At 36.1% G+C, this 26,765-nt stretch overlaps 2 protein-coding genes across 3 annotated transcripts in view; one reads left to right on the plus strand and one right to left on the minus strand.

The window, feature by feature from the left end:
• LOC138307672 (protein FAM43A-like) overlaps positions 1-4,992 on the minus strand; it is a 35,546-nt gene extending 30,554 nt beyond the window's left edge. The window contains exon 1 of the mRNA XM_069248492.1: positions 3,411-4,992. Within this exon, the coding sequence (XP_069104593.1) occupies positions 3,428-4,480 (1,053 nt within the window). The 5' untranslated portion in view covers positions 4,481-4,992 and the 3' untranslated portion in view covers positions 3,411-3,427. The remainder of the gene's footprint in view (positions 1-3,410) is intronic.
• A 124-nt stretch (positions 4,993-5,116) lies between these two features.
• Positions 5,117-24,129, plus strand: LOC138307673 (D-beta-hydroxybutyrate dehydrogenase-like). Of its 2 annotated transcripts, none has more exons than XM_069248493.1 (9): positions 5,117-5,140; positions 16,612-16,772; positions 16,970-17,094; positions 18,429-18,551; positions 20,482-20,585; positions 21,341-21,413; positions 21,897-21,958; positions 22,139-22,192; positions 22,743-24,129. In XM_069248493.1, the coding sequence occupies exons 1-9, from the start codon at positions 5,132-5,134 to the stop codon at positions 22,833-22,835; spliced, it is 804 nt and encodes a 267-aa protein (XP_069104594.1). In that variant the 5' UTR covers positions 5,117-5,131; the 3' UTR covers positions 22,836-24,129. The 2 variants fall into 2 exon arrangements, with proteins under 2 accessions (XP_069104594.1, XP_069104595.1); XM_069248494.1 differs by lacking the exon at positions 5,117-5,140 and adding an exon at positions 16,071-16,089.
• The last annotated feature ends 2,636 nt before the right edge of the window (positions 24,130-26,765 follow it).

Genomic DNA, 26,765 nt, shown 5'->3' on the forward strand with positions numbered 1-26,765 from the left:
AAATTTCGTTAATTTTGTTTATTTTTCTTATAAATGTTTAATTTGTAGCAGACTGGAGCGGCTCTCATTGACAATGAGTTAGGGACCAGTACCTATTAATCTATATGATAACTGCTCAGCCTAAATAAATATATAGCTAAAGTATGGAGGGATTTGTTCAAATGTTTTAATCTATTTTTATCTTTTAATTATTACAAAATTAGTGACCCTGCCATTTCCTACACATGTAAACTTATCATTAAAGCAGGGAGAATACCAAATCTGGATAGTTTGATTTGATTGGTATTATTCCTTAGTACATCATTCAGTGTCATTTAAGGATGTGCGAGGTTTAGTGGCAGAGGAAAGCCAGAATACTCTACGAAAAACCACCAACAAACGATCAGTACACATGAAACGCCTCACATTGGATTCGAACTCACAATTCAAATGTGGAGTGATTTTTCAGGTAACAGGTCAACCATTTGTGACAAAGGTAGCTCAATGAGAAGAGCATCTTTGATCTGTGGTCAGACCCATTCATTTTCTCTATTGAAATTATGTTGCATATTACAGGGAGATAACTCTACTTCTTCTCAAAAATAGCCATGGAAAATCAATGGTATCCTGTCAGGTGCACAGTCTGCTAATTCTCTCCTATACGGCTTAATTTATTTTCTTATTTCTAATCTAATATACCTTCAGAAAGAATGTCGGCGTAGATCTGATGTAAAGGATAACTGGATTGCATGTACATTAATTATTGAGCCCATAGGACCTGACCATTTTCCAGTATGATGGAGAATTCACAGTATAATGTTATGTATGGCTCCTCGCCATCAGTCAAAGTGTAACTGGTGCCAAGGAAGTATGCTCTGTACAGTACATCAACATGTTAACCACATCTATAATAAAACTATTCAATTATTTCCCAAAGACCTTGACTATAGTCGTAGTCAAAATTAATTATATAGGGATCTTTGAAAATGAATTGTCATTGTATGATTCCTACACATGTGTATAAATTACCATCATCAAAATTGGTCTTTCACAAACATAATTTAATTTTTTTAATAGTCCAATGTACATAACATTATAAAAAGTTTTGACATTTGTATGTATCTACATTATGTCTATAAGTGTAATTGATATATACCCAAGTACAGTATAAATGCGTGATTCAACTGAATTCACTTCTAAAATGCGTGGGTATTTTTTTTTTTTTTTTTTTTGCACAAATTAAAGAGAAAAAAATCTGTGGGTATTTTTTTTTTTTTTTTTTTTTTTTTTTTTGCACAAATTAAAGAGAAAAAAATCTCCATAGTCTTGATAGCTCAGACTGGTATATTTCTCAATTCAACCTTCCTGATAATTTCAAGAAAACAAAAATAGAGAGTACAAAAACAGCACAACTTAAAACCATTTGAGCTTCATTTCCATGCAGATGAACGCCGCCATCATATGATTAACTGATTACCATACAAACATGACTGCATATACATACGACGCCTTAATTTACCGACTGACACTGTCTATATATAGGCCTCTTAATTAATGTCTGAACATAAGAATATCAAACTATAATCACCAAGTGAAGGCAAAGTCATACTTAACCTGATAAAAATTAATGGAAACGTTCTGTTAACCCACTATAGTAATCTTAGATATGGAATTATCCAACATCTTAGATATGGAATTATCCAACATTTTGGTTTTAGCAATTACAAGTACCAATAAAGTCATGCTTTGCTTAATTGTATTACTATTTACACTAATTAGAAGACGGTCAAATTGATAGTATATATGTAATATATGACAATCATACAGAAAACTCAAGAGTTCCACGAGAAAAAACATGGCCTACAGCCAGTTCCTTCTGGCCATACATTTGCCTTGACCTCCCGCCTAGCTGTACTCACATACAATTGCATGATAACAAATTATAACCATACTGATACCATACATGTTGACATACAACTTTAATTTGGCTGAAATTCCAAAACATTTGTTGTCTTATCCACAAAATGTTTTATAGAAGATAAAGTGAACAAACTTAAATCAACTATGTAACAGGTGCTGTTCTGTTCTATAATGCATTACGAGCTTTTTAGTGCCATGGCAGGGATGGGATGTTTGAACTGCACTTCACAGTCTGATGGTTCTAGACACTTGGAGAATATTACTGGGATACTTGAATGAACTGTCCTTGACATTGGATAATGTTGATGAGGTGTCTAAATAACCTTGAAATTGGATGATATTACTGGGGTGTCTGATCTGACCTTGACACTTGAAGAATGTCAAATGGAGTGTCTAAACTGACCTTGTCATCAGAGAATATTACTGAGGTCTCTGAATTGTCCTTGACATTGAGAGGATAACACTAGGGTGTCTGAACTGACCTTGAGACTTGGTAGAATCACTGAGGTGTCTGATTTGACCCCTAAACATTGAGGATATTATTGGGGTGTCAGAACTGACCTTGACCTTTGTAGGAAGTCAATATTTGATGCCTCAATAAACTGAACATTGAGAGGTCAGTTGCAATAAGAATATGTGACTTGCGATTTAAACATTTCCTTTTTATCATAATATCATGGTCATTTACATATACCTCATCCTCGATACTGGCAGGGATAAAATCACTATCATTATATCCACATCTCGGCAATACTGAAGGCTTTTGATGTACATAAAGGATCGAACTACCTGTGTCATCTGTTGTAACACATAGAGCCTTCAATTTTGCCATGACAAGGTCCAAAGGGTAGATAATGACTGCCACAGTGACAGTAACCCCTGATATAACCAGGATACATTTACCTATAATAAATAACAACTGTCATAGTGATAGGAACCCCTGGAATATAGAGGATACACTTACCTAAAATACATTATGATTGTCACAGTGATAGTAACCCCTGGAATATCGAGGATACACTTACTTAAAATACATTATGATTGTCACAGTGACAGTAACCAATGGAATAACGAGGATACATTTACCTATAATATATAATGGCTACACAGTGACAGTAACCCTTGAATATTTAGGATGCATGTACCCTTTATAACTTTATATGATATCAGAATCTGTTTTCTCCTTCTACAAGTATAAATGTTATGTTACAAGTATTTACACAGATTATATCTGATAATTTTTAAATTTTATCTCTTGATTACCTATTATTGTACATGATAAATCATTCCTGTAAAGTACATTTTATACCTTTAATATCCCCCAGTAGGAAAATACTACTAAACGTTACAATCACAAGACAAGTATGAGTATGATGTTATAAATTCAGGCCATTTTGACCAGGAAATACATAACCTGCTATTTACCTGTCACCACCGGTCTAGTAATATGAATAATTAGTGTATACATTTATACAGTGTAGTACTGTGAGCAATACAATGAATAGACTTACCTGTCTACAACTGAACATCATAAACTTGTCACTACGGTTCTCTCCTCCACGTAATCTCCCACCGGATTGTCACAGACAGTATCATCTAACAGGTCAAGGTCAGCGATGTCGCCTTCATGATCTTTGACCCCTTCACAGGTCAAGGTCATATCCTCCTGATCAGGTTCCGTTTGTTCCTCATGGAATCCTGATTCTGAAGATTCGTCATCAGAGTCACCGTTTGTGATACAGAATTTCACATCCTCGTCTCTTTTTAACTCGTCAATATCATTACCGATTTCTAAATCAATTATCCTCTGGCAGATCACCTCCATTTTAGCCTCGTGAAGAGCTGGGGAATCAAGGGTGGGGTCACTAAGTGCATGTTTCAGCGCCTCCTCCTCATCTAACGAATCATCCGTTATTGTTGATTCATCTTCCTCCTCTACACTCTCAAAACTTTCCTCTAGTGTCTCATGAGCCTCGACAATCGAACCAAGTCGGGGAGCCGTGTTTGATTTCGATATTGGAGGCTTAAAATGTTGACCGGTACTCAGAAATTGTGTCCTTTTTGGCAGCAACTGTCCTGATTGAGGCAGAGAATTTGTCCTCTGAAGTGTTAGACGAGAATTCTGTCGTCGGGTCTTTTCACGCATGAATTCTTTTAATGCAAAGTTTAACTTTTCGTGAAGATGTACCGCTAAAGCTTTAGCCTTAGCCTCTGTCTTACACAACACCGCATGACACCTGAGCTCCATTTTCATCTTCTTACCCTCATGTCTATAAACCCATACAAACACGCGGGGATATTTGGGATGAGCGATACAATACGAAATCCTATGAGCTCTGTACTCTGTTAATCCTTGTTCCTTGGTAAATGCTTTTAAACCATAACTTGTTACAGTGAGTTTCATTTCCAGTCCAGGATTGGAGTTCCTTACATAGTTATTCCATATCACAGCTGCTGGCTTGTCCACACATCCCTCACCTTTCATCATGGCTGTCTGCACATTTCCAAGGTACCGAACTTTATAAGTCGGTTCTTTTTCACTTATAGACAAATTCCGCTTCCAAGAAAACAGGCTACTCATCCTGAATGCTGATTGACAAACAAAACTATAAATAGACTTTTACCTGCTAAGGATTGTCATTCGGGTAGGTTTCACCTGGCTGTGTCAACAAATTTAGGAATCTGTCAGAAATTGTCGTAATGTTAATCTAATCATTGTCTTTGGTCGTTCATTACTGTAGAAATTACTGATTTCTGGTTAGTGACAGCTATATAGTTAGTCCAAGTGACAGAAACCCGGTCTGTAGACTTACCTATGTAAGGAGTCTATGTACATACATATAGGTATTACACCGGTGACCTCATTTTAGAATCCAATCAATCTAGCTACCTCACCTGTGTGTACCTGTCCGCGCGAGAGATCGACAATAATCAAACGTCATTGTTAAACCACAATCCAGAAATGACTGAAAGATCACAATATTGAAATCCCGAGGAATAAACACAAATGTCAGAAGAAACTTCCGTTCTATGAGTTAGCTCTCACCTGGGACGGCGCCATCTTCCTTGTGTTATGTGTATACATATGCCTGCGCAGTCATCCGTGACAAATTATACATTACCGACAGAATGGGTTTGTGTGCCGACGATATCACATGTTTAGGATACGACGATCTGATTGGCTGATTGGCCCACTTACCTGTATAAGCAGTTTGGAGTAGCTATTTGAAGAATGCCAAAGGTATATATTGTATTGATATCTTGGTAAAGGACAAAATAAGTGAGCCATGACGAAATATTTATAGTACACCTCTCCGGGCATAGGTGAGCGCTTCACGCATCGATCCAACTAACCGCTGCAGGGTATTGATAAAATAAAAGCGTTTTTTTTTTAAATTGTTTGATTTTAGAATATATTGTTATATGGAGCTCAGCAAGCCTATGAGTGAAAAAAACATGTACATAATGTAGTAATGTAGATATAGATGATATTGTTCATCGATTTTTTTTCACTTTGATCTACATAATCATGACCAATGGCCAAAAACGCTAGAGATGCCAAAGGGGAGATAATCCCTAACAAGTTTTGCGCGGCGCGATTTTGATTTCATGACATGAGCCGGTGTTTTTCACGTGAATATTTCCTTTCACGTGAAATTGACTTGAAAATGTTCACATGGAATTCACATGAAAAAATCACGTCTTTCACGTTCTCGTGAATTTAACGCGAAATTCAATTGAAAATTTTCACGTGAAATCTTTTTTACCCCGGTTCACGTGAAATTCACGAAGAAATATTGCCTGTGTATGCATCGATTTGAATGACTTGAATGACACGGAATTCCACAAAAGCATTTAACAAGTTACAAAAAAATAAAGATAAACAATAGTATTGTACATGTATATTGTTAATAATGTCAAAGTGGTTTTTTTCTCCTTATGTTTTAGCTCGAGTAATATTGTAAGAACTTACAATTAATTGATCACCAAGCCCGTCAAACGTCATGTTACGTACCAATCCTACGATTTCTGTTCAGGTATTTGACTCTATAGATATTTTTTTCTCAATAGGCCTACCTACACAGGTATGTAATACGATACAGTACCAAACATATTCAGAGAAAAATATCTATAGAGCCAAACGACTGTGACCAGAAACTTTATTTTATTCTCTTGTTATTTATTCATAAATAAAATAACAAAACTTCTGTCCACATCCCTTCAAAGGAAATGCATTAGAGTTGTGGACACAAAGTATGAAATAATATATAAAAATTGAATCTTAGAAGAGATCTGGAGGATGTGCTGAGAACAGTGCTCTGAAGTTCTATGTTATAGATAACTATAGACAATCCTGTGTGTCTGCCAGAAAGCTGTGAGTCACTATGTAGGTAATTCATTCATTTTCACACAATCCTTTACATATATAGCAGATGTGCATGCATTTATAGTAACAGTTTGTTAAGAACAGCGACTGATGTCATTTATCTAAACGTCCTATACAGACATATTTAAAACATGTATATCACAGGGGTCCGAAAAATAGTTACAGTTAAATAAAACATACAGCGATGTGTGGAATATACCATAGAGGTCCGAGAAATAGTTACAGTTATATAAAACATATAGCGATGTGTGGTATATACCACAGGGATACGAGAATTAGTTACAGTTAAATAAAATATATAGCCATGTGTAATATATATCACAGGGGCCCGAGAAATAATAACAGTTATATCAAACATATAGCGATGTGTGGTGTATACCATAGAGGTCCGAGAAATAGTTACAGTTAAATAAAATATATAGAGATGTGTGGTCTATACCACAGGGGTTTAAGAATTAGCTACAGTTATATAAAACATATATCGAGTGTGTGGTGTATATCACAGGGGTCCGAGAAATAGTTACAGTTAAATAAAATATATAGCGATGTGTGGTATATACCACAGGGATACGAGAATTAAATACAGTTATATAAAACATATAGAGATGTGTGGTATATACCACAGGGATACGAGAAATAGTTACAGTTATATAAAACATATAGCGATGTGTGGTGTATATCACAGGGATCCGAGAATTAGTTACAGTTATATAAAACATATAGCGATGTGTGGTGTATATCACAGGGATCCGAGAATTAGTTACAGTTATATAACAGGTTTATATATAATAGGTTTGGACCCAACAGAGTGTCCATAGACCATATATATACAGGTTTGATAGGTATGTAAAAGGAGCGGGTCGGTGTTCGAATCCCGGTCTGGCCGCTACATTTTCTCTTCTCCTGTTACAGGTATAATAAAATGGTAAAAATACAACATGATTCGACATGATATACAATGTATCTGAGCAATCTCAACATGTCTCAGAAATTTCCGGGAATCTTCTGAAATATAACATTGATATATTAAAAAAAAATCTCAAACGTGTTGCGATTGGTATCTTAGATGAAGAGTATCACATATAGATCCGGCTACCTTACATCACAGCTCACAGCAACCTCAATCTAATTAAAATTAGAACTTCTATGAGCGACATAGAAGTTCTAATTTTAATTAAAGGACATTTTACTCAAGTACAGTCAAGTCTCGTTAAGTCGAAGATGGCTGGGAATATAGTATGGTAATAGTTCGAGTTATCCTAGTGTTCGAGATAATCAACTCGTATATTAATCAACAAAACACCGAATAAAACACGGGATGTCCCTCTGGGTCGCGAGTTCGAATCCCATGTGGGGCAGCTGCCAGGTTCTAACCGTAGGTCGTTGTTTTTCTTCGGGTACTCAGGCTTTCCTCCACCATTTAAACCTAGCACCGTCCTTAAATGATCCCGACTGTTAATAGGACGTTAAACCAATGTTTCGATAAAATCTTTCTTTCTTAAAGACATATCCGCATATTTTAGCATACAGCACAGCCGTTTGGTTCTTTAAACATTTGCTAATATTAGATTGAAGGGGTTTCCCTGGTATTCTGCATTATGCCATAGAGTATATGAATGCTCTCTTTGGACCCCTATTGACGATATCAATGCAATGCGACCTGTGCATATAAGGCCACTTGACTTTGATTACCTTTTTTTGAGTGGTCGGTATAGACAGGTTTGTTTGTACATGTATATAAAGTATATTGTATATCGCCAATGTCTGGGCACACGAATAACCGGTCATGTAGATGTTTATTGTAACCAGCCATCGGACTGCTGACTCTATCAGACTTAGTAAGAACAGCAGAAGTTTTACCCCGGCCTGGAAGGTGACCATGGTTGATCTGGATGTACATTGCAGATTGACGATGTAGAGGTCATACAAAGGTCACGGGATGACGTCAGATGACACATCTGGTATACAGGTGGGTTTTTCCCTGACACCACAACAATCCTAATTAACCTTCTCGCCTGATACGTATCACAGAATCTCGATATTGCAGTGACGATTGGTATAGTCTTGCCTATGGCCAAGTGTTATCTTGATTCTATATACTTGAACAATCGCTTCTGACACATTGCGACATTATTTCTTTACTAATTCTTCATTTCTGGGGTAGCTTTACAAATAACGATCGTTAGAGTCCCCGATGGCCATTGTGATATATATCAGAGTTATCTCCCTTTATTTCACTTTGTCATTCTTTTCATTGCGTCAGAATGACGGGAGTAAAATGAAGGGAAGTAACTCTATTATTGACTAAGTCTATTTTACCGTGTAACCTTTTACTGATACCTCGAGTCTTACATATTCTCCTAAGAGTCATAACATATAACATAAAACTTATATTTGTAATAATATTTTATTTGTGAGGAAGTTTTGTACTAGATCTGTGGTTATTTTGGTGCGAGACTTAGGAAAGCCGAGAGTCATCTCATGATCAGCTATCCATGCCGAACACCGAAATAAACCTTTATTGTAAGATACTAACCATGTAAACTGTTTATCATGCAACCATATTTATGACATTCAAAACGAAAGCAAATTGTCGATTTTTTACTTGGTTTTGCTCGAAGATAGACGATTCTTTGATGCACAGGAAAAGATTCATTCACTAAGATGTATGAGCATATGTACTCCTTTTTACTACCGTGAGAATTATATAAGCTCCTTCGCAAACAGTACCCAGGTACCAGTAATTCTGTTCAGTGTGTAATATCACTGAAACAATATGGAAATACTAAAAAAACAATATTTACCCATCAAAGAATTACTACCTTTGCCGTGAGCCAATATTTCGATATCGTAAAAATGACGTCATTCTGGTGAATGTGATGTTACTTTTTAGCGGGACTGAATGACGTTTCTTTCACCGGAATGTTCAAGTTAGGGGTCAAGTTAGAAAAGGTTCCATCAGATGTGGAACAAATTCACGTGATCGTATTGACGAAAAAGCATTTCGTATTGACGGATAAAGCACAAGTTTATCCGCAGTAGCTATCCGCCAGTATGAGCGGCAGTTGCAGGATAAAAGTTATATGAAATATCACAGATGTTCATTCTTACCCCGAGTATTATGGAACAATAATTCTGAGACGATAATGCCTTTTTGAATATTAAGAAAATACATTAATTTCCACTTATTGCCGTCACTGCACAAGTCCCTAGTCATAAAATACAGTTAAGTCTTACAGAGTTTTCTCCCCATAAAAAAAAATCGCGTTAATATTATGTTCGAGTTGCCTCCCTTGTTACATTAAAAGAGTGACTGAGAACCAATTAAATGCTAACTTTTTTTTCAAATGTGCATAATATGAGACGAAACGAATTCGGCGATACCCTTGTAAATTACGGGCGTTTTTTTTTTTTTTTTTTTGCATAGACTATACATGTAGTGTAGTTTTATGGTGGCTGATTACGGCCATCTCGTGTTGTTGTGTTGTCGCCTTGTCGTGTTGTCGCCTTGTCGAGTTGTCGCGGTCTCAATCTGTGACAACCCGAGATTTAACAGACTAGTCGCGTTTTCGAACCGCGACGAGTCGACAACACGACAAGACGACAAGTCGACAACACGACAAGTCGACATTTCAAACACGCTAATTAGCGCGTACAGAATATCGTGTTGTCGCGGTAAAATGTCGACTTGTCGTGTTGTCGAGTTGTCGACTTGTCGTGTTGTCGAGTTGTCGTGTTGTCGACTTGTCGTGTTGTCGAGTTGTCGACTTGTCGCCTTCCTGTTACTCATGCGCAAATCACATGAAATAGCCACTATCTTTGAATATAGAAAACTGAAGTCAGTGCTTGTACCATAGACCATATTGGTGGCATATTTCTGCCATCGAGTTGCCGACTTACGACTTAATGATGTCGACATAATTAAGGCATTAAGTCGACATCATATCGGAAGATGTCGACATAAACAGAAGAATATGTCGACTTACCACATGAACCTGCCCACATAATGATTCCAAGATAATTATGTAGAAAGTCGGTAACTCGGCGATTAATCGTGTTTATGCTGTCGACATCTGTTCATGAAAGTGGAATTCAAAGGCCATCCTTTCATAGGGCACTGTGTATATGCAGCAAGGCGCCATACATTAGAGTTCGACGTTGATTTTGTTAATTCAGAAAAGTTTTTATATATTTGATTACAAAATTAAAAATTGTGATCCTGCATATCCCGGCCATGCAGCTGTAGCCTGCGTGTACGTACACATTGTAGCTGTTAGTCCGAGCTGAGGAAGTTAGAGTGCAAAAGGACTCTGCTTTGTACAACGAATTTCCATCCTCTTGGCCATAATCATTTATTAATATATATAACCGTGGGTTGAAAATTCGTTTTAAAAGCTGTGTGTGTGCTTTGTGGATTAGCATTCGTACTAAGTCCATGTGGTACATACTGTACTATACTATATTACAATTATTTTTTCAAGATTTCATTTTTTTGAATCACAAAAAATACCAGTTACGTAATTTAAAAGCCAAAAAGGTCACAGTACAGATACGCAATACCCATTTGGAAACCAGCTTTACTTGTTAGCTTGCCCTGTCCATATATATACATAAATATTTGTAGCGGGATTGGACTGGGTCGATCATCGGTGACCAGGTAGCTCAGTCGGTAGAGCACTCGGCTAGTATTCGGAGGGTCCCGGGTTCGAATCCCGGTCTGGCCGCTACATTTTCTCCTCTCCTGTTACAGAATTGGCGCCCAACTAAATAACCCACGGTGGTGGTGTTTGGAAGGGTCTCGTGTGTCTTCGAGGGCGAAGACTTCGAGAAAGGAGGGAGGAGTGTAGCGGGATTGGACTGGGTCGATCATCGGTGACCAGGTAGCTCAGTCGGTAGAGCACTCGGCTAGTATTCGGAGGGTCCCGGGTTCGAATCCCGGTCTGGCCGCTACATTTTCTCCTCTCCTGTTACATATTAACATCCCTCGATACACTGATATAAAGGCACAACGAATTTTTGTTACGGTCTTAATGACCAGATTCAACCTTTGGGCTAGAAATCCTCCCGCGGGACGCGGTTTTAGCTCCAAACTCGGGATATATCTGCATCTATTTTTTGTAGTAAAAACGTAGTAAAAAATGTCACGTGCTTATACCTCATTCATGCCATTGGCCGGAATATACAATTGTATTATGGGTAACTAGTGATCACGTGATTCTGTGTTTACTTCCAAATATGGCGATAGTTTGCTTGCCATTTCTTCGGAGAAATTTATTTATTTGAAAATATTTAGACTCCAAAATGTTATTAATATTGCATGCATATCATTTTGACTTGCACATATGTATTATTTTACTATAAATAATGATCTGAAATGAGTTATAAAACTGTCATTTTCACGTTTTGTAAATAAATGATATAATGCGAATTGACCAATTCAATAGGTCTAACCGTCTAATCTAGGATCAGCGAAGATCGGCTACTCCCGGCTAAATTCGTAGAATTCTAAATTTATATTTATATATATTATTACCTGCTTTAGGTTTCAGAACATATACATGTACATATAACACAGAGAAAATAAGATCTTCTTCAAAAGGCCTAATTATGTATAAATACCAGGTCAGAGAAATCACTCTATTTGGAAGTAAACACACACTCATGTGACCACTAGTTACCCACTAATACAATTCCATATTTATTTCGGCCAATGGCATAAATGAGGTATAATCACGTGACTTGTTTTACTACGTTTGACTACAAAGAACGCGTGTTTTGTGCCATTATTGGGAAAATCCCCCGCGGATCGTGGTTTCATTTCCACCATTTGAAACAGAAGGCTTAGAGTAGACTTTGATTGTGAAACATTGATAAATTGAAGATTACATGTTGTGCCATGGCAGATGTCAAAGTTCATGTATATATACTCGACAATTACTTGAAACATCATCTAATATATTTGTGTTGAAATTATAATTGATGTTGACCAGGAAATGTACCAGTCTAAAGTTTGGTTGAATAATGCATGGAAAGTGAATTATTCAAACACTCTGGATATCGAATTTTTAATCATTATTTCTTTTGAACTCGGGTCTTTTTGGGTGTTTAATTAGGGGAAAGTTGATAACTTTTTATAATATATGTACCCTAATTTTCTTTTGTTGATTTACGGACCCTGAAAGATACGGATTATGCGGCTTTAACTTTTCCACTTTGTGGAAAATCCTTCAAATCGGATTTATCTCCCTTGATTAAAATGACAAACCATGTACCTTTGCTATGTTATAAAGTTGGGTTTTTTTTAGTTTTTTTTTAAATTCAATAATGAATGCAGATCAAATATATTAATCAAATATGTGTATTAATTTAATTTGAAACATGTTTGTTTTGCTGAAAATTTGCCAAAAAAAATAATATCAATACAAAATATTCATGATTGTAATTTTATTGTTGTTGTTTTTGTACTTGCTGTAAAATGAGAAAAACCGTGTTGTGGAGAAGAAGTTTGTTAAAATTTGAATTTTTTACAAATGGATGAGAGTTGAGAATGTCTAACAGTCACCTGAATTCCGATATGCACAGTTATGAATAATGTTTTGCTTTTAAACAAACAAATAAATATGTCTCCTATATAAACTATGGTAAAGACCCTATCCCCTGGGGAAAATTCCGAGACCCCAGGGCCATGAAATTCACAATATTGGTAGAGGGCTTTGAGACCTGCCATGTAAGCACATAAGCCCGTGTTTCTTAGTATATGTGTACATATGTATTAGATTCCCAAAAAGCTAAGTGGGCTATGCGGAAGCTTATAACTATTTGTTTGGAAATAATATGGAAAATAAACTATGATATGATAGTATTGCTAACAATTTCAAATGGTGGAAATGAAACCACGATCCGCGGAGGATTTTCCCAAAATTGTACAAAACACGCGTTCTTTGTAGTAAAACGTAGTAAAACAAGTCACGTGATTATACCTCATTCATGCCATTGGCCGAAATAAATATGGAATTGTATTGGTGGGTAACTAGTGATCACATGAGTGTGTGTTTACTTCCAAATAGAGTGATTTCTCTGACCTGGTATTTATACATACATTGGCCTTATTTTCTCTGTGTTATATGTATATGTTCTGAGCCCTAAAGCAGGTAATAATATATATAAATATAAATTTAGAATTCTACGAATTTAGCCGGGAGTAGCCGATCTTCGCTGATCCTAGTTTAGACGGTTAGACCTATTGAATTGGTCAATTCGTATTATATCATTTATTTACAAAACGTGAAAATGGCAGTTTTACAACTCATTTCAGTTCATTATTTATAGTAAAACAGTGCATATGTGCAAGTCAAATGATAAGCATGCAATATTAATAATATTTTGGAGTCTAAATATTTTCAAATAAATCAATTTCTCCGAAGAAATGGCAAGCAAACTATCTCCATATTTGGAAGTAAACACAAAATCACGTGATCACTAGTTACCCATAATACAATTGTATATTCCGGCCAATGGCATGAATGAGGTATAAGCACGTGACTTTTTTTACTACGTTTGACTACAAAGAACGCGCATGTTTTTACTACGAAAAATAGATGCAGATGTATCGCAAGTTGGGAGTTTAAAACCGCGTCCCTGGAGGATTTTTAGCCCAAAGTTTGAATCTGACCATTAAGACCGTAACAAAAATTCGTTGTGCCTTTATATAAGTGTATCGAGGCAGAGATTTACATTTAAATCTCTGATCGAGGGATGTAAATATTTATGTAGGCCAAGCTACAGTAACAAGTAAAGCTGGTTTCCCAACGTGTATTGTGTACCTGTACTGTGACCTTTATGGCTTTTAAATTACGTAACTGTTTTTTTTTCGGGATTCACAAAAAAATACAACATTAAAAATATTTTTTTTTTTTTTTTAATTTTTATTTTCATTCATTCTTTTAATATAGTATAGTACGGTATGTACTACATGGACTTGGTACGAATGCCAATCAACAAAACACACACACAGCTTTGAAACGAATTTTCAACCCACGGTTATATATATTAATAATTCGTTGTACGTACACGCAGGCTACAGTTTTATGGCCGGGATGTGCAGGATCACATTTTTTTTTTTTTTTTTTTGAAATCAAATGAATAAAAACTTGAATTAACAAAATCAACGTCGATCTCTGCTGTATGGCTTTTGCTGCATATACACAGTGCTCTATGAAAGGGTGGCCTTTGATTTCTTCTTTCAAGACCAGATGTCGACATCTTTTAGTTTAGATGTCGACATCAATAACTGACAAGTCGGTGTCACACCCGAGCATAAACACATTAATCGCCGAGTTACCGACTGTCTACATAAATATCTTGGATTCATTATGTGGGCATGTACATGTGGTAAGTCGACATATTCTTCTGTTTATGTCGACATATTCCGATATGATTTCAACTTAATGCCTTAACAATGTCGACATTATTAAGTCGTAAGTCGGCATATCGATGGCAGAAATATGCCACCATAAAATTGCAATATTTTCTAATTTTCGGATGAACGGGCCTTCGAACTATTAGGCCTTAGCGGTTCAAGTGACCTTAAAATTAACAGATGACGATTACTGCGTACTAATCAGACGGCGTGGGCGTGACCAGACCATTATTACACGATTATCATATAATAAACAAATTATTGAAATTCATAGTTCAGAGAAAAATACTTTGACAACTCTCGGTAAAGAAATTGCTATCAAATTTCTTCATCGAGGTACAAACACATGCACACAATTATTTTCATTAGCAATCCAATATGGCGAGTGTTATCCATTGTTTGCGCATGTGTACAGGAAGGCGACAAGTCGACAACTCGACAACACGACAAGTCGACAACACGACAAGGCGACAACACGACAAGGCGACAACACGACAAGTCGACAACTCGACAACACGACAAGTCGACATTTTACCGCGACAACACGATATTCTGTACGCGCTAGTTAGCGTGTTTGAAATGTCGACTTGTCGTCTTGTCGACTTGTCGTCTTGTCGTCTTGTCGACTTGTCGCGGTTCGAAAACGCGACTAGTCGACATTTTAACTGTTAAATCTCGGGTTGTCGCAGTTTGAGACCGCGACAACTCGACAAGGCGACAACACGACAAGGCGACAACACAACAACACGAGATGGCCGTAATCAGCCACTAGTTGGATATTTGTATAATTCAAAAAAAAAAAGTAGGAAAAATTCAACTGGGAAGTCTTATGGTATAATTTGGCAACTTTTCTTTACTTATTTTTTTGTTACGTAATCTCAGTTTGTGTGAACTAAATGAAGATAATCTTGGACATGTGTGGGTTAGTACCGATAGTAGTAAAATATAGGTGAGTAATTATACACTAGGGTTTGGAGTTTTATAAGTTTAACATGCTATTAACAGCCAAGGCCATGTAAAGACTTGCCAGGTTTTGTTGGTGGAGGAAAGCCGGAGTTTCCGGAGAAAAAACCACTGACCCACGGTCAGTACCTAGCAAGTGCCCCACATGGGATTCGAACTCACTAACCCAAATGTGGAGGGCATGTGGTAATATTTCGGGACATCTTAACCATACACATAGTACAGTGACTAATACAATTCAATATCTAACTTGGGCTGTTGGATCGCTAAGTCATCATTATACACGTATTTCAACGGTCTTATAACTTCTTATTAAGACATTGTCACGTAAAGTAGGTACCTCTATGTGCATACACACGATAACAGGTCACTATAGATAAGAGTTACACCACGACGATTATTCGAACAGTTAGTGTGTAATGTGAGTATATGTTTACCTCATTTTTCCTTTCAGGTTTGTAATTTTCAGTGCAGGTAACAGTATTGGTAATTCGGGTAACGTAATTATTACAAAGCACCTTTCAGAATTGGATTAACTTTTGTTAGTGAATGACATGAAATTGAGACGCCAGATCTCAACTTTGAATAATCAATATGGAGGACATGATAATGTAAGTCACTAGATCTGTAAGTCTATGGTGTCCTGTACGCATCATTCCATGTAGTCAATCTCGAAAAATGGCAAATGCAACGAACTACGATCGCATTGGTGAAGATTCCTGCAAAGCGCTAGCCAACTGAAACACAACATAAAAACAGACACAAGCATGACATCCAAACGGTGTCTAGATATACATACTGATAGCGTAAAATTGTCGCCCGTTTCCGTTACATTTGTTTGCTTTTACAAGACTTATCAATGAAAATATTTCTTAATGTAAACGCAACTGTTTTTCATATGGATATCCACATATCTACTATCGGATCCTCGTTTTCCTAATAGAGTTTACTCACCATGGAAACCAAAACTGCCTTGGTAACGGGTTCAACCAGTGGGATGGGGCTTGGTATAGCCACAGCTTTGGCACAGAATGGCTGTAACGTGATCATGTGTGGTTCAAGGTCAATAGAGGAAGCATCTGAGGCCATAGACCAAGTAAAGAGGTACGTACTGTTTAGACAGAGTTTCCAGGACCACCTTTACTCCAGGGGTTACTATCACTGTCGTAATATCCACCCCTGGAATAAATGTATGTCGGCATAGCAAAATTGAAGGTTATGTGTGCGACAACATATGATCAGGTATCGCAGGGAATAAAGTTATTTCGACGGGATTTTGTATGTCTTTTTATTTTGTATAGTTCGGCGGTCCAAAGTGTGCATTACGTCCGGTCCGACCTGAAGACAGAGGATGGACTGGTCAATCTTTGTAAAGAAGTGGACACTTTATGTCCGGAGGGCGTCGACATACTGGTTAATAACGCAGGTATATAACTGATATCATGGCGACAAAGGATGTTTTTGTTGTTGTTATATACACGCAAGTAAAGCAACATGTCTTGTTAACGAACATCATCGGAAACCAACGAGTAGAGCCACCGTTATAGATATCATAGAGCAGTGATTCGTGAGTTTCCGACGATAGTTAACGAGTAAATTGTAATAACACATTCTGCAGATTCCAGCGTTAGTCTAAATTTTACTTTGAATAATTAAGTCTTGCTTACATTAAGAAGCAGTTAATTTGCTTTGAAGCACTTAATTTGCTTATAGTAAAAATCAGTTAATTTCCATGTAGATAGTAGAAGAATTTTCATTGTTTGTGGTTAGAAATATTTCATTGTTTTGTAGTTAAAAACATTTCCATTAACTTGTGATTAAAAGCATTTCCATTACCTTGTAATTAAAAACATTTTCATGAACTTGTAGTCAAAACATTTTCATTAACTTGTAATTAAAACATTTTAATGAACTTGTAATTAAAACATTTAACGAACTTGTTAATTTGTTGTTGAAAACATTTCCATTAACATGTAGTTAGAAGCATTTCCATTAACTTGCAGTTAAGAGCACTTTCATTTTTTTGTAGTTAAAACATTTTCATTGACTTTTTGATAAAAGCATTGTCTTGTAGGTATCATGTTAGAAAGCATTTTCTTTGACTTGTGGTAAAAGGAATTCTCATCGGTTTGTTGATAGAAGCATTTTCATTGGCTTGTAGATAGAAACATTCTCATTGGCTTTCAACTTCAGTTTCAAGCTCATAACGCCAACAATACTGTTACCCAACTTATTTTTACGTCGACTTCATTTCACGTCTCCATGGCTAACATCAGATTTAATGTCTTATTGTTCTACTAAACCTATTGTTGATACCTCTTTGATATTTTTCATTTTCGCGGTATCTCGTCGCTCGTTATATACGCGAAATGTAAACACACACGAAATTAAGTTAGTTACAGTAACGCCACAATGTATAATGTTACTTTTTATTGGCTGAATCACGGAATACTGATGTTTAAAGAAAACTAGAAAACATGCCAGCTGTATCTGGTAGTTTTACACCAAAAACGCATTTTATTATTTTGAACTGGACGTAGAACATTGACCAGTCGGTCTCATACCGAACACTGTGTTATTTTAGCGTGTGATTTATTTACATGTACAAGCATAATAGAACTTAGATGTAAATCGTGAAATAAAATATGTCGTTAGGCATAAAAACGCGAAATGAAGTCGGATTGAAAATTAGTTGACTGTACATAATGGCCGACGAAACGATTCAATGTAATAACACCAGCCATCACTGACGTATTATAGGTATGCAGCACGTCACCCCTGTAGAACACTGTACCTTGGCCAAGTGGAATGAGGTGGTCGCTATCAACCTGACGGCGCCATTTTATCTCATCAGCCATTTTGTTCCCAACATGAAGAGGAAAGGTAAGTGTCTTGGTTCTGCAATAGGTTTATATGAGTAGTTTGAAGAAAAACTCCCAAATCTGTTCCAATTCGCCAAAAATCTCGTCTGAATCAGCTTAGAAAATAGAAACCGTCCAATTCTTATTGCCAACCGACCTAGGGCAAATGTGGTAACCTTTGTGACCATTAATTTCTTGATATAGGCCTAGTAAAACTTTCTAATTATCGCCTTTGTCTGTACCGATAGCTGCGACTAGTCTTACAAAAGGAAGAGTGAAATCAACAAACTCCGTTCCTTTTTTTTTCTTTTTTTTTTTGTTAAATGTTTAAAATGTGCAAAATATTTATAGGGAACAACCAACTGAATGAAAAATAGACCTTCGTAATTGGCTCTGTGCATTAAGCCCAGGATAAATCTTTGTCCGAGCCACTGGTTGGCTGGGTAATTGTGAATTTCAAAAGTTAACAGAAATATTTTCTTACAGGTGATTATGGAAATCCAGATTAAAATTTAGATCCTAAATATGAGTTTTTTAGAAATATGTAAAAACATTATAATTTCAAGATTTTTCAGTGTAAAATGCAGGTCTTATTTCAAGATGGCTACCTTGGTGGAAGTTTGTGGTGAAGAACCCCATCTTTCTTTTTCTATTTAGAGTTATATAAAAACCTTGACTTCAGTTATAGAACATAATAACTAACTAACAAACTATAATGAGGAAACTAATAAACTGTTTTAGTAATAATACATTCCAAAGCTTTAATACTGTGATCTATGGGAAATATTTAGTTTGTTGGTCTTATATAAAAGAATCCCTCATTTGCCAAACTTCGTCATCAGACTAGTAAACACACGTTTGGAATCATTTTTAAACTTTAGTCCATTGTCCTTTATAAATTCATTTATATTTGAAGTCCAATATAGAATCACGGACTCATTTTAGATCATTTTAATTTAATGTTATTCAATTACATAAAAATACATATGGGGAATTCCATTCCTATCGAACCGTTTACTGAGGCCGTTTTCGATTATGCGGTTTGACTGGTTGGACCTAGTTGTTCGTTTATGAATTAAATACGGATTTGCTCATTTTATATCGTTTTCAGACGAGCCTTGAAAAAACCGTCATATGCATGTATCAAAAACTGCAGGTCCGTCAGGATTTATACCCAAAATAATGACTGCAACAAACGGTCGAAACAGTTGTCCGAATAAACGAAAACGGCCTTAGTCTGTTAAATAGAAGCGTAAACCGCCTGTACAAGCGAGGCAGATTTATCTCCCTTTAACAATACATTTTGTTGTAGTCTAGCTTACTTTTCATTGTCGAAAGGTGAGTGGGACATTTGGTCGGTATGCTAATTGGTTTTAACGTCCTTTTAATTTAAAGGCCGTCTTCCCCGTATGTATTGCGCTGCGTGTGTGAATGTCTTTATGGTTTGGGAGGTTTCGGTAATTTCGTGTTGTGTCTCTTTGCGATACATAGATCAATTGTCTATTTTACAACATGTACAATGTGTTATGTCAAAAAGGCATACCTCCAGAGACACCAAAGAACCACATTTTTGTTTTGATTTTTGAAATATTTATTTGCCTTCAATACTTTGTTATAATTTTGCTCTCCTGGAACCAAAATAGGTCACTGAATTTATACTGATTTTGGACGTCTTTTTAACAGCATTTATTTATGCGAAGATCTAAGATGCTACATAATTCACGTAAAGAAATATTTTATTAATAATTACCAATAGTAATAAAATATTGAAGAGACACAACACAAATGTACTGCAGCCTCCCATAACATACAAACATTCGTACAACACATTGCATACATGGGAGGTCGTCCTTAAATGACCCTAACTGTTAGTAGTAAATAAACCAAACGATCAAATCAAGACGTCATAGAAGTGAGAGTTATGTAATTGATTTTTACATTGATGACATCAGGATGGGGCCGGCTGATTAACGTATCGTCTAGGATGGGGCTAGTAGCGTCCGCTAACAAGTCCCCGTACTGTTCTACCAAACACGGACTGGTCGGCATGACTAAGGTAAGTAGTACAAAAATAGAAATTATTGGGCGCAACTAGACAACATCCACTACACCAGTATTTATAGTTCATACAATATAAAGTCGTACTTTAAACCGCTGTAGTTCTGTGAGATACACGTTATCGCATGATTTCGCTTGAGAGCTTTAACGCGAATTTATATAGTTCTCGAATAATTGTAATTAAGCATTGATGTCACTATTTTTTAATTTCATCGGGGTATGAAAGCAATTTTGTTTACAAACTGTGTGAATACGCGTAGCGGATTCTCACAAAAATTTGCAAACAAATTAATTTCATAACAAGTTAACAATAGTTACATTAATGCTTAAGATTAATTTTTCAGACTACTTAATAACATAAAACACTTTAAACTTACGATTCCATTGAATTTCCAATGGAATATATTTTTTCTGAATTAATACGCATCATCGACGTCTCTATTGTGACGTCATGATAAGGTCGGGTTTTCGCGCCATTCTCGGATTATTTTTCTTCACAGTACATTTTTGTATATGAAGAAAAAGCATCTGCCAATCAGAAAGTTGGATTTGTATGAAAACAAACAAAAATTAATTATAAAAGCGTAATTACAAAATATAGACTAAAGCCCTAGAACTCAAATTTATGTATTTGCAAATATGTTTGTACCACGTTTTCATTACTACTAAAATATGTACTTTCACAGTAATTATGCTTTGTTGATAATGCTCAACATTGTACAATTATTTATTTTCTTGTTTTGCTGAGTCCAGGCAGTAGCACTAGAAGTAGCCCCTCACGGTATCACATGTAACGCTATTTGTCCTGGCTGGGTTGATACGCCATGTAAGTACACTCGCATCATACGAGATCATCCATCTTTGTATAAAAAGAAAAAAAAATCAGTTAAAACTCATTGCAACGTTTGACTGGCTACACAGCACAAGAGAAAACTTATCTTACAAGTTGATAGGGATATCCAACCCTCGTGTAAGATGTTTGTTGTCAATCTGCTGTTAACTAGCCAAAATTTTACATCTGGGTTCATATATCGTTGTCGACTTGACAGACCTACATTCTTTGACACTGATGTTGTAAAATGTGACCACCACCATGATATAATGATAAGGTTTTGATCCAAATATAGTTCTTTGGAATTTACTTTACGAAGGAGGCACCATTTTCCATCTTTATTCAAAAACATCTTCTACCGTTCGAGTGAAAACTAATTAATTTCCGCGAAGTTTAATACCTTGTTGATAGGATATGTATAATATGTTGATGTCATTTTGCCCATGATTCTGTTTTATTTTCGCACTTTTATTCCAGTCGTACAGGCACAAGTGGAATCCGTTGCCAAGCAACAAAACATTTCCATAGAAGACGCCAAGGTATTTTCAAAATACATATCATTTCAATCTATTACCTGAATTAAGTGATAATGATATCATCGGTTTAAAGTATTCTGATAAAAATCCTGGAAGCGGTTAGTATCATTTTGGTTGCTACCAAATTTATGCCTGATCTATCAAGTTCCCAGTAGTTTACAGGGTAAAATATTATCGTTCCAGAAGCGTCTGTTTTGTGATTCTCAACCAACAGGAAAACCAGTCCAGGTTTCCCAGGTGAGTATGTGTTAGCATGATGATATTATTTATTGGCAAATTAAAGAATTATCTGCCCTTGTGGATAGACATTTGTTGTTACGTCATATTTTCATGAGTTTTACGTCATATAGTCATAGAGAAATCTTACGTCATATAGTTCAGAGAAAACAAAGTGGGTTTTGCTCACAAAGTAACAACCAATATCTACTCTCAAGGGAGATGAATTTTTATGCACTTAGATAATAAACGTTTACTCTTCGATATTATTTCAGCATATTTGTGCACACATGGTTTATCATTGTATTTCTGCAAAGAAAGCATCACTGTTATGTTTCTGTAACACAGTGGGCTGTATGCTTATTAGCCCTAGATAGTTCTAAAACAATTATCCTCATAGATGATCTTCCGCCATTATTTTGCTCTGCCAGGTACAGTTCTATCGTAATAAAATAATTGGTAGCCTGCCATATTTTGCGTTCGTAATATGTTCATCAATATGTTGTTTTATATTTTAACGTAAAGGGGTAATCAAAGCCCATTTTAATGTAAGTATTGTGTTGTTTTGTAGATAGCTGATCTCGTAATGTTTCTATGCTCTCCTGGTGGAGACAGCATGACCGGAACGTCTCTGGTTATGGACGGAGGGACTATTGCCAAGTAACTAGCGCAGTATAACCGCGTTAACAAATCACTGGAATGGGGCGATTCATTGATAAATATGATATAAAAGGAGGGAAAATATGAATGCCGGAATTAAAGAAGACACCTACACCGCGATACAACCACCTTACCCTGTGCATAATAACACAAACTGGTTATTGACTGTATACATAGGGCTCTATGGCTGACAAAACTATGCGTGGGAAACTTGCAATATGTTCCCATAGTAGATGTTCGATTTCCAGGAATGTCTGTTATATTAAACTGCATTTGATATTTACACAATTACAGATATTGCATTCACGATTTTTGTGCATGCTTATGGTTCACTGTCGTTCGATCATGTGGCTACTGTATACAATACAGCCGATCACTAAAACTCGTCAAGTAGTAATTAGAATGCAGACAGGACTGTGTAAGGAAATTCTAGTGTCGTAACAATATTACAGAAGAAATTATTGACAACAGTTCAGATGGAATATAATATTGAACGCATGTATTTTGTTCGTAGCCTGCTCACAGATGGCCTCGATGAGGCGGCGATTTATTTATTCCTACATGTACCAATATACAACGTACCACATATACATATACATGTGTATATTAATTTTCATTTAATTTGAAAATCATGTAATTTTTTTGTTGCATTTAACAAATAGCTTCGTTATACTGAATGGAATATAAATTACGATATACACATGCTTTATAGATACATTTATTGTAATACAAATCTTAATCGAGATCAGATTTACTGCTTTAGATATTAGAAACTATCTCGGACCAGACGCTGGTAAAAGTTATTTTCGCTTTTAGGACTCTAAGAAGATGAGGACTAAAGTGTGATACTGTTAACGTGAAAATTTATGCAAGGGGAGAATTCTCGCCAATTACACGACGGTCGCTTGATCGCGAAAATTACCCTCTCGCATAAGATTATGTACATGTATAAACTTAGTTATTAAAAGTATGAAAGTGTATCTATCACGAAAATAACAACACCGTAAAAGTCTTGTGTGTGTGATTCGCGAAATTAAGCACTCGTGAAAATATACACGTTTACAGTAACGGATGAGACTAAAACTGAAAATTGAAATGTAAACGTGTAAATCATGCAAGGGGGAGGTATGGTAATTATGAGAACGAGTTTTGATGTAACTGTCGTAAAATATGACTCCTCCAAGCGAAAACAAAACACTAGCTATTCTACCAACGTTTCGAATATGGGACATGATCGATCTATATGTCTAAAAACAAAAACTGATTTGCTCGCAATAAAAAGAAAATGATGGTTCACAGCTTTTTCTTCTTTCTTATTCCTCAAAAAAATACAACTTACATTTGGAGATGTTGGTTCTGTATTCTATATACATGTATCTAATCATATTCAAAAAGTAAATCGAAACTCTGGTCCATCAGAGCCAATTGCATGAGTTGCATTATTAACTAAGGAAATAGGAAGGTCTGTCGATTTCAATTTATGATACTGGTAATGTGTGTGACAGGTTTTTACTTCCCATTTTCTTTGCTTTTTAAATGATTGAACGAAAGAGGGCGTCAAACAAAATGGAAGATCTTCAGCACACGTAGATTCTTGTCTCGGTTTACTGCAGTAAAAAAACTTTTATGGACAAATAACACACGCCAGGAGACTAACATTCACCACTGAAACTGTGAGGGAAATCGTAATGATTCCATAGACCTGTACTGTAACAAGGACACAATGCGGCCATCCGTGGGCGGGGGACTCCGAGTAGATACTAGGGATATTATTCAGCTTCGTCAATAATCAATGAAATAGGCGATATCGAATACAAATGGTACATTTATATAACTGATGGTGTATAGTGCTGGAAGTCGTTAACACGCCCTGGTGCAGTAATTATAAGTTGTAACAACATAGAAACAGAATGTGTTCGGCGATATCACCATGCGGAAGCTGGCTTTTCGTACACAATGACTATAAAACATGAAACGTGAAACACGGCGAACCTGTTGTGCTGTATTATACAAAATGACTCTGTAAATATCATAGAGGACTGACCATAACTATTAAACGTTGGTCGCTTTATTAATGTTTCAGATATAAATATTCATCAAGGATTGTATGCGGTTATATAGTGGTCAATGATTACCGTGGGGATTGTTATCAGGGACGTGACCAATGGAAACTACCGCCGGGTATAGTTACCGTGGAACCATAATACATCATTTATATCTCCGGGAAATATTATCTTCATTTTTATACTACAGCAGGCATGAACCAATTCCTTTAGGTCATTTCAGGATAAGTGACCGATTTTGTATCGCAACCGCAGCACATATCAACCATCGACGGGCTCAGTTGTTCATAAGCTGGTTAGACCAATCTTAGTTTAATGTCAATTAAATCAAAATAAAATTACTTCTGTTGAACTTTTTATAGAAAATTAAAAAGCGTTATAAGTATTCTATTCTCTGCCTACTTATTGATTTAAGATACTAGTATAATCACAGGTTTTGCAGGAGGTGAGAAATGAAAATTCACTATGTTATTAAATTAGTCACCTTTTATACGAGAAATGAAATCGAAACATTGATTTACTTGTGAAAACTACTGAATAAGAAGATAAGGCCCTGGTGTACAGAAAGAGTAAGCAGTCTTTGTTTCATCACCGATATCCAGCTTACGCAACTAAGAAACCGTACGCGTACAGCCGGTTAATTTCGAGGAGAAGTTTTTCCGCGATTTTACGGGACATTACCATAGTCGCAAAAATGATCCGCGAAATCTTAAGAAATGTTTGAATCGTATAATTATATCCTAATAGCCGAATCTCGAAATTTTAAAACCGCTAAATCTATATATTTGAAAAATCCATTGTAGTCCAAATCGCGAAAATTAGGTGATTAAAGTCATATTACAAACTGGATAAAAAAGTATGATCTGTTTATCAGAAAATGTCCTAGCTTTATTGAGTAGAAAATAAGATCCAAAACCTTATAAACAACACTGCCATTTAACTGTGTGGCGTATACAGTCTAACACAACCTCGGGCAATTTTTTGTTTGGTTTGTTTTAGTATTACGTCCTATTAACAGCCAGGGTCATGTAATGACGTGCCAGGTTTGTTGGTGGAGGAAAGCTGGAGTACCCAGAGTAAAACTACAGACCAGCGGTTAGTACCGTACCTAGCAACTGCCCCTCATGTCATTCGAACAAGGGACCCAGAGGTGTAGAGCTTATGCTAATATATGGGGACATCTTAACCACTCTGCCACCGCGACCCTAAAACTCGGACAAAGCCTGTAATGCGACCGATGTTTTACTTTTGATTTTACTCTTCTCGAGTTAATGGGCATCGCTGTAACGAGGTCAGCATTTGTTAAAAGAACAATAAAAAGTAATGTTGCCATGACAATATATATTTATCCCAATTACTATGCATTGTTCAATTTAGGCACTATATATTATGTCATAAAGATATGCATGACTCAATATGTAATGGTTATTAGCTTCCGTGAATGGAGACAAGAAACTGATCACATCTGAATAGAGATAGAAAGTTATTTAATAAAAAACGTTCCCCAAAGAATGGCAGTTACGTATTTATCGTATCTATGATATCTAAACTCCAATAAGATAATTTTCAAATTTTGAAAACACTCGCTATTACTGGCGTCTTATCAAATTTGAAAATATACAAACGATTTGATAAACATTATAAGCAACAGTCACTTCTTGGGGAACATCCAGATCTATATACGACTGATCACAATTCTGTCTCGTACATTTAACTGGCATTTACACTATACCTGTATGACGAACAAAGCACACTACGAACGCAATATATTACATATGCACATAACTTTCAAACTAATCTACATTTCATTTGCAGAAAGGTCAAACTCCCAAATTTGTTAATGTTTTATATTGCTGAATCACCCCGTAAAG

This window comes from Argopecten irradians, chromosome 14, assembly GCF_041381155.1.
Source record: "Argopecten irradians isolate NY chromosome 14, Ai_NY, whole genome shotgun sequence".
Lineage (NCBI taxonomy): Eukaryota > Metazoa > Mollusca > Bivalvia > Pectinida > Pectinidae > Argopecten > Argopecten irradians.